Genomic DNA, 10674 nt, shown 5'->3' with positions numbered 1-10674 from the left:
TCGGCGATCGATTGCCAATGCCTGCCGATCGATTAGATCGGCGATCGATTGATCGCGCCTTCCGATCGATTAGATCGGCGATCGATTGCCAATGCCTGCCGATCGATTAGATCGGCGATCGATTGCTAATGCCTGCCGATCGATTAGATCGGCGATCGATTGCCAATGCCTGCCGATCGATTAGCTCGGCGATCGATTGCCAATGCCTGCCGATCGATTAGATCGGCGGTCGATTGCCAATGCCTGCCGATCGATTGCTAATGCACACTATTTGCACACTCCTTGCACACCCTTTGCACTCATACAGAGGCAGGAGGTTTGTCAGTTCTGGTCGGGGTTTTTTGGGGCGTTCATTCAGGGGGATTTCCTCAAGGATTGGGACACTCCTTGATTCCATCCCTTGCCTGTCTCCCAAGCGCCACCCTGTGGGCAGAGCGCGGTACTGCGCGCCTGCCTCTCCCAAGATGGCGGCTCGGGTGTCGCTCCCCGACCTTCTAACTCTGGCTGCAAAAGGAGGGTGGCACAGCAAGGAGCCCGCTCGCTCTAGTGGGATGCCTGCGCACGACGCCGACACCGATCCCACGGGTGCGATTTTCGGCGGCGTTTCCAATCGTGCGGACATCTCCTTCAGCCCGCTTCGGCCCGGGGAAGAGGGGCGGGGCCGCCAGCGATGGTCCCGGCGCAGCCCGGGCAGGCTCGGGGCGGAGCCGGGGCTTGGCGAGGCGGGGCACGGAGCTCCCGGGGACGGGACCGGGCGGGGCCGGGTGATCCCGGAGCGGTACCGAGCTGTGCCGGGGACGGTGCTGCAGGGGCGGTGCCGGGCCCGCCTCAGGGTGATTGAATGCCCAGAAATCGCCTCCTCTGCCCCGTGCTCACAGTGAGCTGCGGGCTGCAGCGTGCTGTCGGAGCTCCGCACACAGCACGGATTTGGGCTTCCCCTCCTCTCAAACCCTCTCCCCCTTCTTCCTCCTCCTCATCTTCCTCTTTTTCCTCTCCCTCCGCCTCGCCCCCCTCCCCGGGCCCCTGACTCCCCCCGGGATCCCCTCCTCCGGAGGCGGCCCTTCCGAACCGACCCCCCCTCCAAGCCCCGGAGCTCGAGACCATTAAGGTAAGCTTTGGAATTGAAATATCAGGATATTCACTCTATCCCACTGGCCTGAAATTTCAGGATCGTACGATTTTTTCTGGAAGCAGTTACCTTTGCTGCAGGATTGTGTGGTCACCAGTCTCCTTTCCTGTGCCTCTTGTTGAAATTTGCTGTCAGATAACCGGCTAGTAACGAAATATTTGACAGAAATCAATGCTGTGAACGGACTTCACTGCAGCAGTTGATGAAAGAGCAAAGAAAATGTCTGTCGTGTTTACGCACCCCCCCGAGGCTGAATGAATTCTGATACTGTAATAAATCAGTGCAGTTGGTGCCTGCAAAGGTCTTGACATTGATCAAGAAGATATTACTTTGGATTTTTACTTTTTATCAGTGTTTCTTTAATCTGTACTTCAGCACTCTAGCCTTTCATAAGTCTTCTCCGGTTTCCTCTGGCCCTGCAGAGTAGTCCTCTCTGTTATTGTCTGATCCCAGCTTTGATGCAAGGAGGACTTTTTGTCTTGAAAATTAGCATCCCCCTCCGCATATTTAAATTAGTTATTTGACTTTTGAGAAAAAGCTGGTCAGCTCGAAGTCCACCAGACACCAGAGGCTGCTGTTTTTAGCACCTTATTCAAAGAGGACATCCTTTAGTTACCTAAGGAGGGGTAGAGATTTACCCCTAGGAATAAGGAATAAATGCAAGCAGACTGTCCTGGCAAGAAAAAAATCCAGTTACAGTGACTGAATTAGGGTTTAGTGGCCCTTGATCCTTGCAAGGGATTAAAGGCAGGTTCACTTGGTCTCCCAGCAATGAATGTCTCAACCGAAAGCTGCTCAAAATGTGCCGTTTTTCTGATGGTTTTGGATTCTTTTGCCAGGTGGGAACATGGACTGCTTGACTTGTTCCTGTGTCCACTTTCCACTTCAGTCCTTTGCATTTTCTCTGAAGGGAAAGCAGGAACAGGGAAGTTGGGGCAGTTCCGTCAGCAGAAAGGCTGCTAAGAATAGATGGTAAGGACTTACTTTTCTGCACAGTGCCATGTAACTGAAGGCTCGTTTTTGGATTTCACATTCTGTTCCTGCCCGGTTTTGTGAGAGCTGCAGGTGCATTTCTGTTTCCAGACCCTGCCAAAAATAGTCGCTTATATTATAATGAATCCTTTTTCCTTCATGTTTTCTTGCTTTAAATGAATTCCCCTGTCAGATTGATGTGAGCAGCAGTTATTTTTAGAGCTGCTGGTGTTGTACACGGAGTAACTGTAGAACAAATGAGTTGTGATGGCTTCCTTGTATTTGATGTGTGGAGAGGAGCAAAGGCACAGATTCATCCTGTGTAATTGCAGTCGTCCAACGTAGGTGCCAGGGTTGGCAAGCTGGGCAAGGTTTCCTCTCTTGCTGGGCCTTAGGGGGAGGGAGCTGAACCCTGGTGTCACTCGGATTCCTTCCTCTTCTCCCTCCTCCTTTCTTGCTTGTAGAGCTGGAGCTCGGGGTCACCGAGTTTGGGTGCTCGCAGTCAGGGCCTGAATTTGGAGAGCAGGAAAGCGGGGGGAAGTTTCTAGGCACGTCAAAGCCTGTCTCTAGGGTGTGGGACTTGTTGGTCTTCCTCACCACCCCCAGCAACTTGCACTTCTCTCTGGACCTTGCTGTGGTCACAGCCCACTGCTCATTTATGTGACTGTTCATCCGTCTGCCTGATTGCTTTAAGTACAAGTAGCCTGATTCAGGTTTAATTTAGCAATGATTTTCCTCTGTTTCATCGGTAGTTTTCTAAAACTCCCCTACAGGCTATTTTGAAGGTGCTTTTTTTTTTTTTTTTTAACTGCCTGTGATGATAGAAAGCTGTACGGCCCTCTGAAAGCAGTATAACCTGCTTTCCAAAAATTACAGAAGTAGGATTTTTATTGTCCACTATGCAGCTGAAGTCCCCCAATGAGCCTCTTGAACTGAGGGTGAGGAGAGCGGCAGATACGACTCCTCATCAACCTGCTCTTCTTTTCGTTCCTAAAAGAAGGAAGCATGAAGGTAACTATAGAAAAAGATCTGCATCCCTCGGGGTTTTGTATTTTAGGTGTTTTGAGGTTTATTTACACACCTCCTCCTTTGTTTCCTGGACAGGTTTTACGTGACAGTGGAGCTTTTGAGTACACGTGGAAGGAGCTTTCAATTTGGCTGGAGCACTTGGATAATACAAAAGAAGACCAGAAGGAAGCAGTGATTCAGTTTTTGGAAAAGGTAACGGTGTTCAAATCAGCTGGATAAAAAAATGCAAAGAATAGTGTTAGTGGAAACTGGAGGTCTTGTTGCTATTGTTGAGAAACCTGTCAAAGACCAGCGAATGAATTCTGAGAAAAGCCTTGTTTGGGATTCTTTATACGGAGGTGGCATCCTTCTTGTGTTCAGTGGGAGGGCAGCCAAATGATTTGTAGGAAAATGAAATCCAAAAAGATCAGCTGTTATTACAGCATTGTTGGTGTAAGGGTAGAGTGGTGTAGGTGTGGGTAGCTTTGATCTCCTCTTTAGGTGCCGACATTATCAGAGCTCAGTAGATGGTGGTCCTTGACAAGGAAAGGTGACACTTGCTGTTTACTCTTCAGGATGTTGAATGCCCAGTGCTTTGCCTCCGCTGTGGTCTGCCCAGGTACTCGGTGTGTGGTCGCAATCTAGGTGCCAAGTTGTGGTGGGTTTTTGTTTTTCCATCAGTGTGGCCTGTAGAGCAGGAACTGTAGACAGAATCCTGCAGAAGTGCTATGGAAGTTGTCCTCATAAAAGCTGCCCAGCTTTCAGCACGTGGTCGTTCTCAGTACCGTGTGGTTCCCCTGCACTTGCCAGCCAGCAGGTGCACTTACCTTTCTCCCCACCTTTGCTGACAGATCCTGCTGAAGCTGGTGACCAACCCCTGTCCCTACACTGACAAGGCAGCAGACCTGGTTCAGGCAGCCAGCACGCTCCAGGTGGCTCTGTTTAAACAGGACTCTGATAACATCAGCATCCCCGTCTCTCACATTGATGGTATGTGGTAACCTGTCAACATCCCAACTCCATGACTTGGGGATACACTTTCTAGCCCTAATCAGCAAACTGGGGATGGATAACTCTGGCAATCCTGTTAAGTAAGGGCCCTCCAGGATTCAGCTCTCCACGTGTTCTTGGTATCAGAAGTCGAAGTGGAATTGCCAAGTTGCCGCTTTACCTCTGAAAGTAATTTCTGCCGTGGCTGTGCCACTTGAACGGTATTTGAAATCTCTCTTCATGCTCTTGCAGCAGCGTTTTTGAACTCAAATGGAAATCTAGCCCTTCTGCCTGGGACTGTTGACAGAGTCATGGAATCCCAGAGTGGTTTGGCCGGCAAGGCTCCTTAAATCTCATCCAGTTCCAGCCCTGCCATGAACAGGGACACCTTTCAGTAGCCCGGGCTGCTCCAAGCCCCAGTGTCCAGCCTGGCTTTGGACACATCCAGGGATCCAGGAGCAGCCACAGCTGCTCCGTGCTGGACAGCAGCATTGAAAGGCAGAGTGAAGGTTCAGCTGTAATTTAGGGGTTGCACTTAACGTTGTATTGTGTGACAAATGTGGCTTTCATCCTTTTTTTTAAATTTTTTTTTTAATTAAAAAGAATTAAAAAGATGCCTTGTATTCCTGGAGTGTTGCATTCTACGTCTGTTGTTTTTCCTGTTAGTCTGGATTCTTGCTTTGATGTTTTTCTTCACTTATTAGATGTCCTGGATATGGTGGATGTCCTGCTCGAGGACAGTGATGGCTTTGATGAAGAAGTTGGGTTCTCTTTAAATGAAGACGTGATCATTTCCCTTCAGTGCTGTTGTCCCTGCTGCATTAGAAGCCAGGAATGAACAAGTCCACGTGGGCCTGGATGCTGATCCCTCTTGCTGGTCCATGACAGCATGTGACAGGTGAGATTTCCAGGTGTCTGATTTAGCAGGAAACTGGTTTGTTCCTTCTTGTGAGGAGGCTCATTGGCTTTGCATGGGCAAAGCCACTCCACGTTTTCCATCTAGGAACAGAGTTGGGGAGCTGTTTTAAAACAGAGTCCCAGAGGTAAACAGCTTGGCTCGGTATTTCTGTGTGGGAATAGAAGAATATCTGTGTCTTCTGATTTTTCTCTCGTCTTTCTTCCACAGGTGTTTTTGTATTCCTGACTTGGGTTTCCATCGGGGACACGTGGCTTGGAGCTCAGGAGCCGGATCTGTTCCTTGCCCACGGCAGATTGGTCTGCACTAGTGCAGGTGACGAATTACAGGACGGCTTGGGAACTCGGAAACAAGGAGAAGCAAGTCTTATGTGTCTTTGCAAAAAGATTTGGCTACCACAGGGCATTAATTCAGGGAGTTAAGACTTCATCTTTAACGTTCTGTGCTCTGCCAGCATCACTGCGAGCCCTGAAAGCCTCCTGAGCTGTTCTCATACAGACCTATCTTGTTTGGTCAAAAAAAAAATCTTAGTTTAGTTTCGTCCAAGAAATGTTACTACTCTGTGCGAGCTCATGGGGAAGCTTTTATTCGGCATCTCTCAGTGGGACATTGAAAGTCCAACTTCCCATTTCTTGCACAGTCTGAGAGGCAGTATTACTTTCTATCATTTTTATCACAGGCATTTTAAACTTTTTGAGGAACCGGCAGGACTGTTTGTGCGGAGGCGTGCGGTTCACAGCCATCCTCTGTCCAACGTAGGATGGGAAAAAAAGGCTGGAGAGCTTCCTACAAGGGGCTGTAAGTGCAAATGACCAGGAGCCCGGGGTTTAGTCATGATGATTTAGTATTTCTTAAAAGACTCTGATTGATTTCATGATGCCAAAACCAGTATGGATAGAAGACTGAAGTCAGGAATCACGATGGTCTCCTTGGGTTTAAAAAGCTTTAATGGTGTTTCAAGACATTTGTATGAGACCTGGTTTGTTTTTTCTTACCCTTTTATTCAATCAAAAAAAAAAAACCTTGATCCATCACTGCTGCTGTGATGTGTGACAAATGCCTGTCCTCCCTCCACGTGGAACAGGTGAGAGGTGGAACTGAAGCCCAAAGAGTTTTCTGCCCACTGATAATACGTGAGCCGTATTGGGAATTCTCTGCAGAATGGCAACAGTTGTTCTTGAATGTGGCCATGAGGGGAGTGGAACATGGCAGCCCGGGTCTGAGAAGGTGCAGTGCCAGAAGGAGAAGCTTTGAAATGTAAATCAGGATTGATTCAGGTGACTCGCTACCGTGTGCTGTGCCCAGGGCCTTGGTAGAAATACTGTGCAGGGAAAAGCCAGAGCTGCCTGTGCTATGAGCTGAATTTTTTATTGGGGGGGGGGGGGGGGGGGGGGGTGTGAAATAAGAATGAGGTGCAAATGAGGGAATTGCTTGTGTGTGTGAATATTCTTGTCCTAAAGGAGCGCTGCCCGGTGCTCCTCCCTTCCTGTGCCCCTCTCCTGGTGAGCCTCTGTCCTGCTGGCCGTGCCTCTCTGTCTCCGTGCCTGTGCTGCTCCTTGCCCGTCTTTGCCCGCCCCGCACGGGCTGTGCTCGCTTCCTCTCTGGCTCCTGGGTTCCCTCTTTGTCATGGTACCCCTCAGTCCTTGCTGTGTGTTTGGCACTCTCTGTCTTTTCTCCGTCCTTCTCTGTGCCTCTGTGGTGCTCCCTGTGCCGTTGTTTCCCGTGGGATCCTTGTGTCCCGGTCACTGTCTGTCCTAGGGTGATGTTATGGTGTTTCTATCTCCAATCATGTGTCCTGATTATGTTTGGTATTATGTCCTGTGCTTCCAGGACTGACTCTGAGAGTGAAGCTTTGTTTTGTCTTGTTATCAGCCGGCTCACCTCCCCCATGGTCTATGTTTAGGAGAGGTTTTAGCTCGGTTTGCTTGCTTGCCTGCTTGCTTGCTTGCCTGCTTGCCTGCTTGCTTGCCTGCTTGCTTGCTTCTGCCTCTTTTTCTTTCCTTCGCTTTGCCCTTGCTTTTTTCTCATTAGTTAGTTCAGCTAGGCAGTCCAACTTTTTCCCTGGACTGTTTTCTCTTCCACCCCGTCCCCTCCCTCTCCTGGATACCATCTGAACCTGTTCCGGACGGGGACCTGGGAAACCCCAAGAAACACCGGGAGTCTACACTCTGTCACCTGCAGCAGCCATTCCCAAGCGCCAGAGACTGATAACTGAGCGACCACTCGCCAGAGAGACTGAACTCGTCATCCCTTCAGAACGGTGAAAGAGTTTTTTGTCAGCTGGCGTTGTCTTTTTTCCCTGTGCTGGGGAGTGTCTTGCTTGTTAAATAAAGAGGTTTTTTTCTCCCACTCTTCTCCGAGGAAATTCTTCCCGAACCCGGTGGGGTGGGGGGGAGGAGTCGTGGGGTTTGCTGTCTGGGGGCTCCTTCTGGAGGTTTTCCCCCAAATTTGCCCAAAACCAGGACACTGTCCCTGTTCATTTTTAATCCCTCCCTCTTGTGCTGCCCATCCAGCATGCCAGGGGTTTCTTTTCGTTTTTTGGTTGTTTTTCGTTTTCATTTTTCTTCTTCTTTTTTTTTTTTAGGGGGGGTTCCATTTCATCGTGCACCTTGATGTTGATTTTCTTCCCTTGTCCTCTCTGCTGCCCCTCCTCCTTTCTGCCCCTTGTCCCCTGTGTCTGCAGGGCTGGGGAGGAACTTCAACCCTTGTGGGGACTGCCCTCCCTTTTCTGGTGTCAGCAGAGTCACTTTCTGTGGGATGGACACATGGGAGGGGTTGCAGTCAAGTGCCCTGCTGCTGTCCAGGGCAGTTGGAGTCGTTCTGTGCCTTCTTTGGGGTGAGGAAAAAAGGCTGAGGGGGGCTCCGACGTGGTTTGGGGCACCCCAAGGTCCCTGGGAAAGGGAGCCGGGCTGCGCTGGAGGAGCAGGTGAGTCGGGCATGGGGGGGGGTCATGGTGGGTGCCAGAACATTGAGAGGGAGGGGTGGGTGTAGAATGCATGAAAAACAGAACCTTAAAAAACAGCTAAATATAGTCTAAAAGGAATGTTTTATTGGTTTGTGTTTGGATAGAGGTAGGGTTTTTTTATAGATACTGTAAATAGAAAAGAAAAGATAAAGAATAAAAATATAGAAGCAAATATAAGAAACCAATATATAAATATATTACATTACATTATATTTTGTTATGAAAATAGAAATATATAAATATTTAGACTTTAAAAGGAATTTTTTATTGTTTTTTATTTGGTTAGAGGAGGGTTTTTAATAAAGAATATAAATAATATAGGCAAAAATATACAAATATGCAAAAATAGATACTGACATAAAATTATTATAACTATATATGCATATATATATGTAAGTATAAATCTATAGAAATAAATATAAATATAAAATACATGTATGTAGTATGTAATAGAAATAATTTATCGATTTTAATATGTTATATTAAATAGTATGTTATAATAGAATGTAAATAGCATATAGTATATTAATATACTAGTAAAAACTACATTAAATAGTATATAAATATAGGATACACAATATAGACATATAAATCTACAGATATAAATATGAAAACTAAATAGAAAAATATATTCAAATAGAATTTAAAATAATCGAGTTTTTTGTTTCTATTTGGTTAGAGGCAGAGCTTTTAAAGAAATAATATTAAAAACTATGAACCTACAAATATAGATAAAATAGAAATAACATTAGTAATATAAATCTATGTATATAATGAATAATAAAATAATATTGTATATATGATAAATAGAATAGCAATTAAATTGAATATATGAAATATGTCTAGATTATGACTATAAATTAAATATTAAAAAATAGATGATTTCTATATATAAAAGGGGTTTTTTTTTCATTTGGTCAGAGGCAGGGCATTTTTAGTTTGGGTCGGGGTTTTTTTGGGGCGTTCATTGAGAGGATTTTATGACGGGTGGGGACTCTGGTGCTTGGAACTCTCTCCCTTCTCTGTCTGTCCCTGACAGGGCGGCAGTGCCGGGCTGAGTTGGGCGGCAGTGCTGCCGCCGTGTGGACACGGGCGGGTACTGCACCGTGCCCCTCTCAGGATGGCGGAAGGGCCCGCGGGCCGGGACCCAGCCCTGCGGCAGCGCTCAAGATGGCGGCCTCTCTAGGACCCCGGCGGATAGGCGTTTACATAAAACGCCTGCCCGCACCCGCCGGCGCCCTCACGCCCGCGGCACCGCGGACCGCGCGGCCGTTGTCGGCACACTCTGACACGTCCGGGAAAATTGGCGGCGAGTGGATCGGCGTCGGCGATTTAATCAGGCATCTTATGCCTACACACCGGGGTCCTGATTTTTTCCCGCCCTTTCTGCCGCCATTTTGGGAAGGTCAGGCGGGGTGCCGCCCGAGCCGCCATTTTGAGAGTGCGGACACGCTCAAGATGGCGGCCTCTCTAGGACCCCGGCGGATAGGCGTCTACATAAAACGCCTGCCCGCGCCCGCCGGCGCCCTCACGCCCGCGGCACCGCGGACCGCGCGGCCGTTGTCGGCACACTCTGAAATATCCGGGAAAATTGGCGGCGAGCGGATCGGCGTCGGCGATGTAATCAGGCATCTTATGCCTACACACCGGGGTCCTGATTTTTTCCCGCCCTTTCTGCCGCCATTTTGGGAAGGTCAGGCGGGGTGCCGCCCGAGCCGCCATTTTGAGAGTGCGGACACGCTCAAGATGGCGGCCTCTCTAGGACCCCGGCGGATAGGCGTCTACATAAAACGCCTGCCCGCGCCCGCCGGCGCCCTCACGCCCGCGGCACCGCGGACCGCGCGGCCGTTGTCGGCACGCTCTGAAACGTCCGGGAAAATTGGCGGCGAGCGGATCGGCGTCGGCGATGTAATCAGGCATCTTATGCCTACACACCGGGGTCCTGATTTTTTCCCGCCCTTTCTGCCGCCATTTTGGGAAGGTCAGGCGGGGTGCCGCCCGAGCCGCCATTTTGAGAGTGCGGACACGCTCAAGATGGCGGCCTCTCTAGGACCCCCGGCGGATAGGCGTCTACATAAAACGCCTGCCCGCGCCCGCCGGCGCCCTCACGCCCGCGGCACCGCGGACCGCGCGGCCGTTGTCGGCACGCTCTGAAACGTCCGGGAAAATTGGCGGCGAGCGGATCGGCGTCGGCCATTTAATCAGGCATCTTATGCCTACACACCGGGGTCCTGATTTTTTCCCGCCCTTTCTGCCGCCATTTTGGGAAGGTCAGGCGGGGTGCCGCCCGAGCCGCCATTTTGAGAGTGCGGACACGCTCAAGATGGCGGCCTCTCTAGGACCCCGGCGGATAGGCGTCTACATAAAACGCCTGCCCGCGTTCGCCGGCATAAAAATAAAGATGCATAAATATAAACATAGACATAAACATGCACAAACGTAAACCTGCATAGATATAGACATAAACATAAACATAAACATAAACATAAACATAAACATAAACATGCAAGACAATAACAATAAATATAAATATAAACATAAATAGAAATAGAAATACAAACATTAAAAAAATCAGTGAGAAATGGGGTAAAATCAGTGAGAAATGGGGGGGAAAAACCATGAAAAATGATGGAAAAATCAGAGAGAAATGGGGGAAAAATCGGTGAGGAATGGGGAAAAAGATCAACGAAAAAT

The 10674-nt window shown here is 48.8% G+C and overlaps 1 protein-coding gene across 6 annotated transcripts; it reads left to right on the top strand.

Moving 5' to 3' along the window:
* The first annotated feature begins 452 nt into the window (after nucleotides 1-452).
* LOC148217653 (nucleolar pre-ribosomal-associated protein 1-like) lies at nucleotides 453-7364 on the top strand. 6 transcript variants are annotated; one of them, XM_088158531.1, is made up of 8 exons: nucleotides 453-585; nucleotides 3007-3112; nucleotides 3206-3322; nucleotides 3961-4099; nucleotides 4804-4997; nucleotides 5226-5330; nucleotides 5695-5813; nucleotides 6100-7364. In XM_088158531.1, exons 2-5 carry the CDS (start codon nucleotides 3107-3109, stop codon nucleotides 4935-4937), a joined length of 396 nt encoding a protein of 131 aa, XP_088014657.1. In that variant the 5' UTR covers nucleotides 453-585; nucleotides 3007-3106; the 3' UTR covers nucleotides 4938-4997; nucleotides 5226-5330; nucleotides 5695-5813; nucleotides 6100-7364. The 6 variants fall into 6 exon arrangements, 5 of the variants coding, with proteins under 5 accessions (XP_088014657.1, XP_088014655.1, XP_088014656.1 ...); XM_088158529.1 differs by lacking the exon at nucleotides 453-585 and adding an exon at nucleotides 746-1108; XM_088158530.1 differs by lacking the exon at nucleotides 453-585 and adding an exon at nucleotides 1964-2101.
* The last annotated feature ends 3310 nt before the right edge of the window (nucleotides 7365-10674 follow it).

Source organism: Sturnus vulgaris, unplaced genomic scaffold (assembly GCF_052056855.1).
Source record: "Sturnus vulgaris isolate bStuVul1 unplaced genomic scaffold, bStuVul1.hap1 Scaffold_510, whole genome shotgun sequence".
NCBI classification, from domain to species: Eukaryota; Metazoa; Chordata; class Aves; order Passeriformes; family Sturnidae; genus Sturnus; species Sturnus vulgaris.
This window is presented reverse-complemented; position numbering and strand designations above follow the sequence as displayed.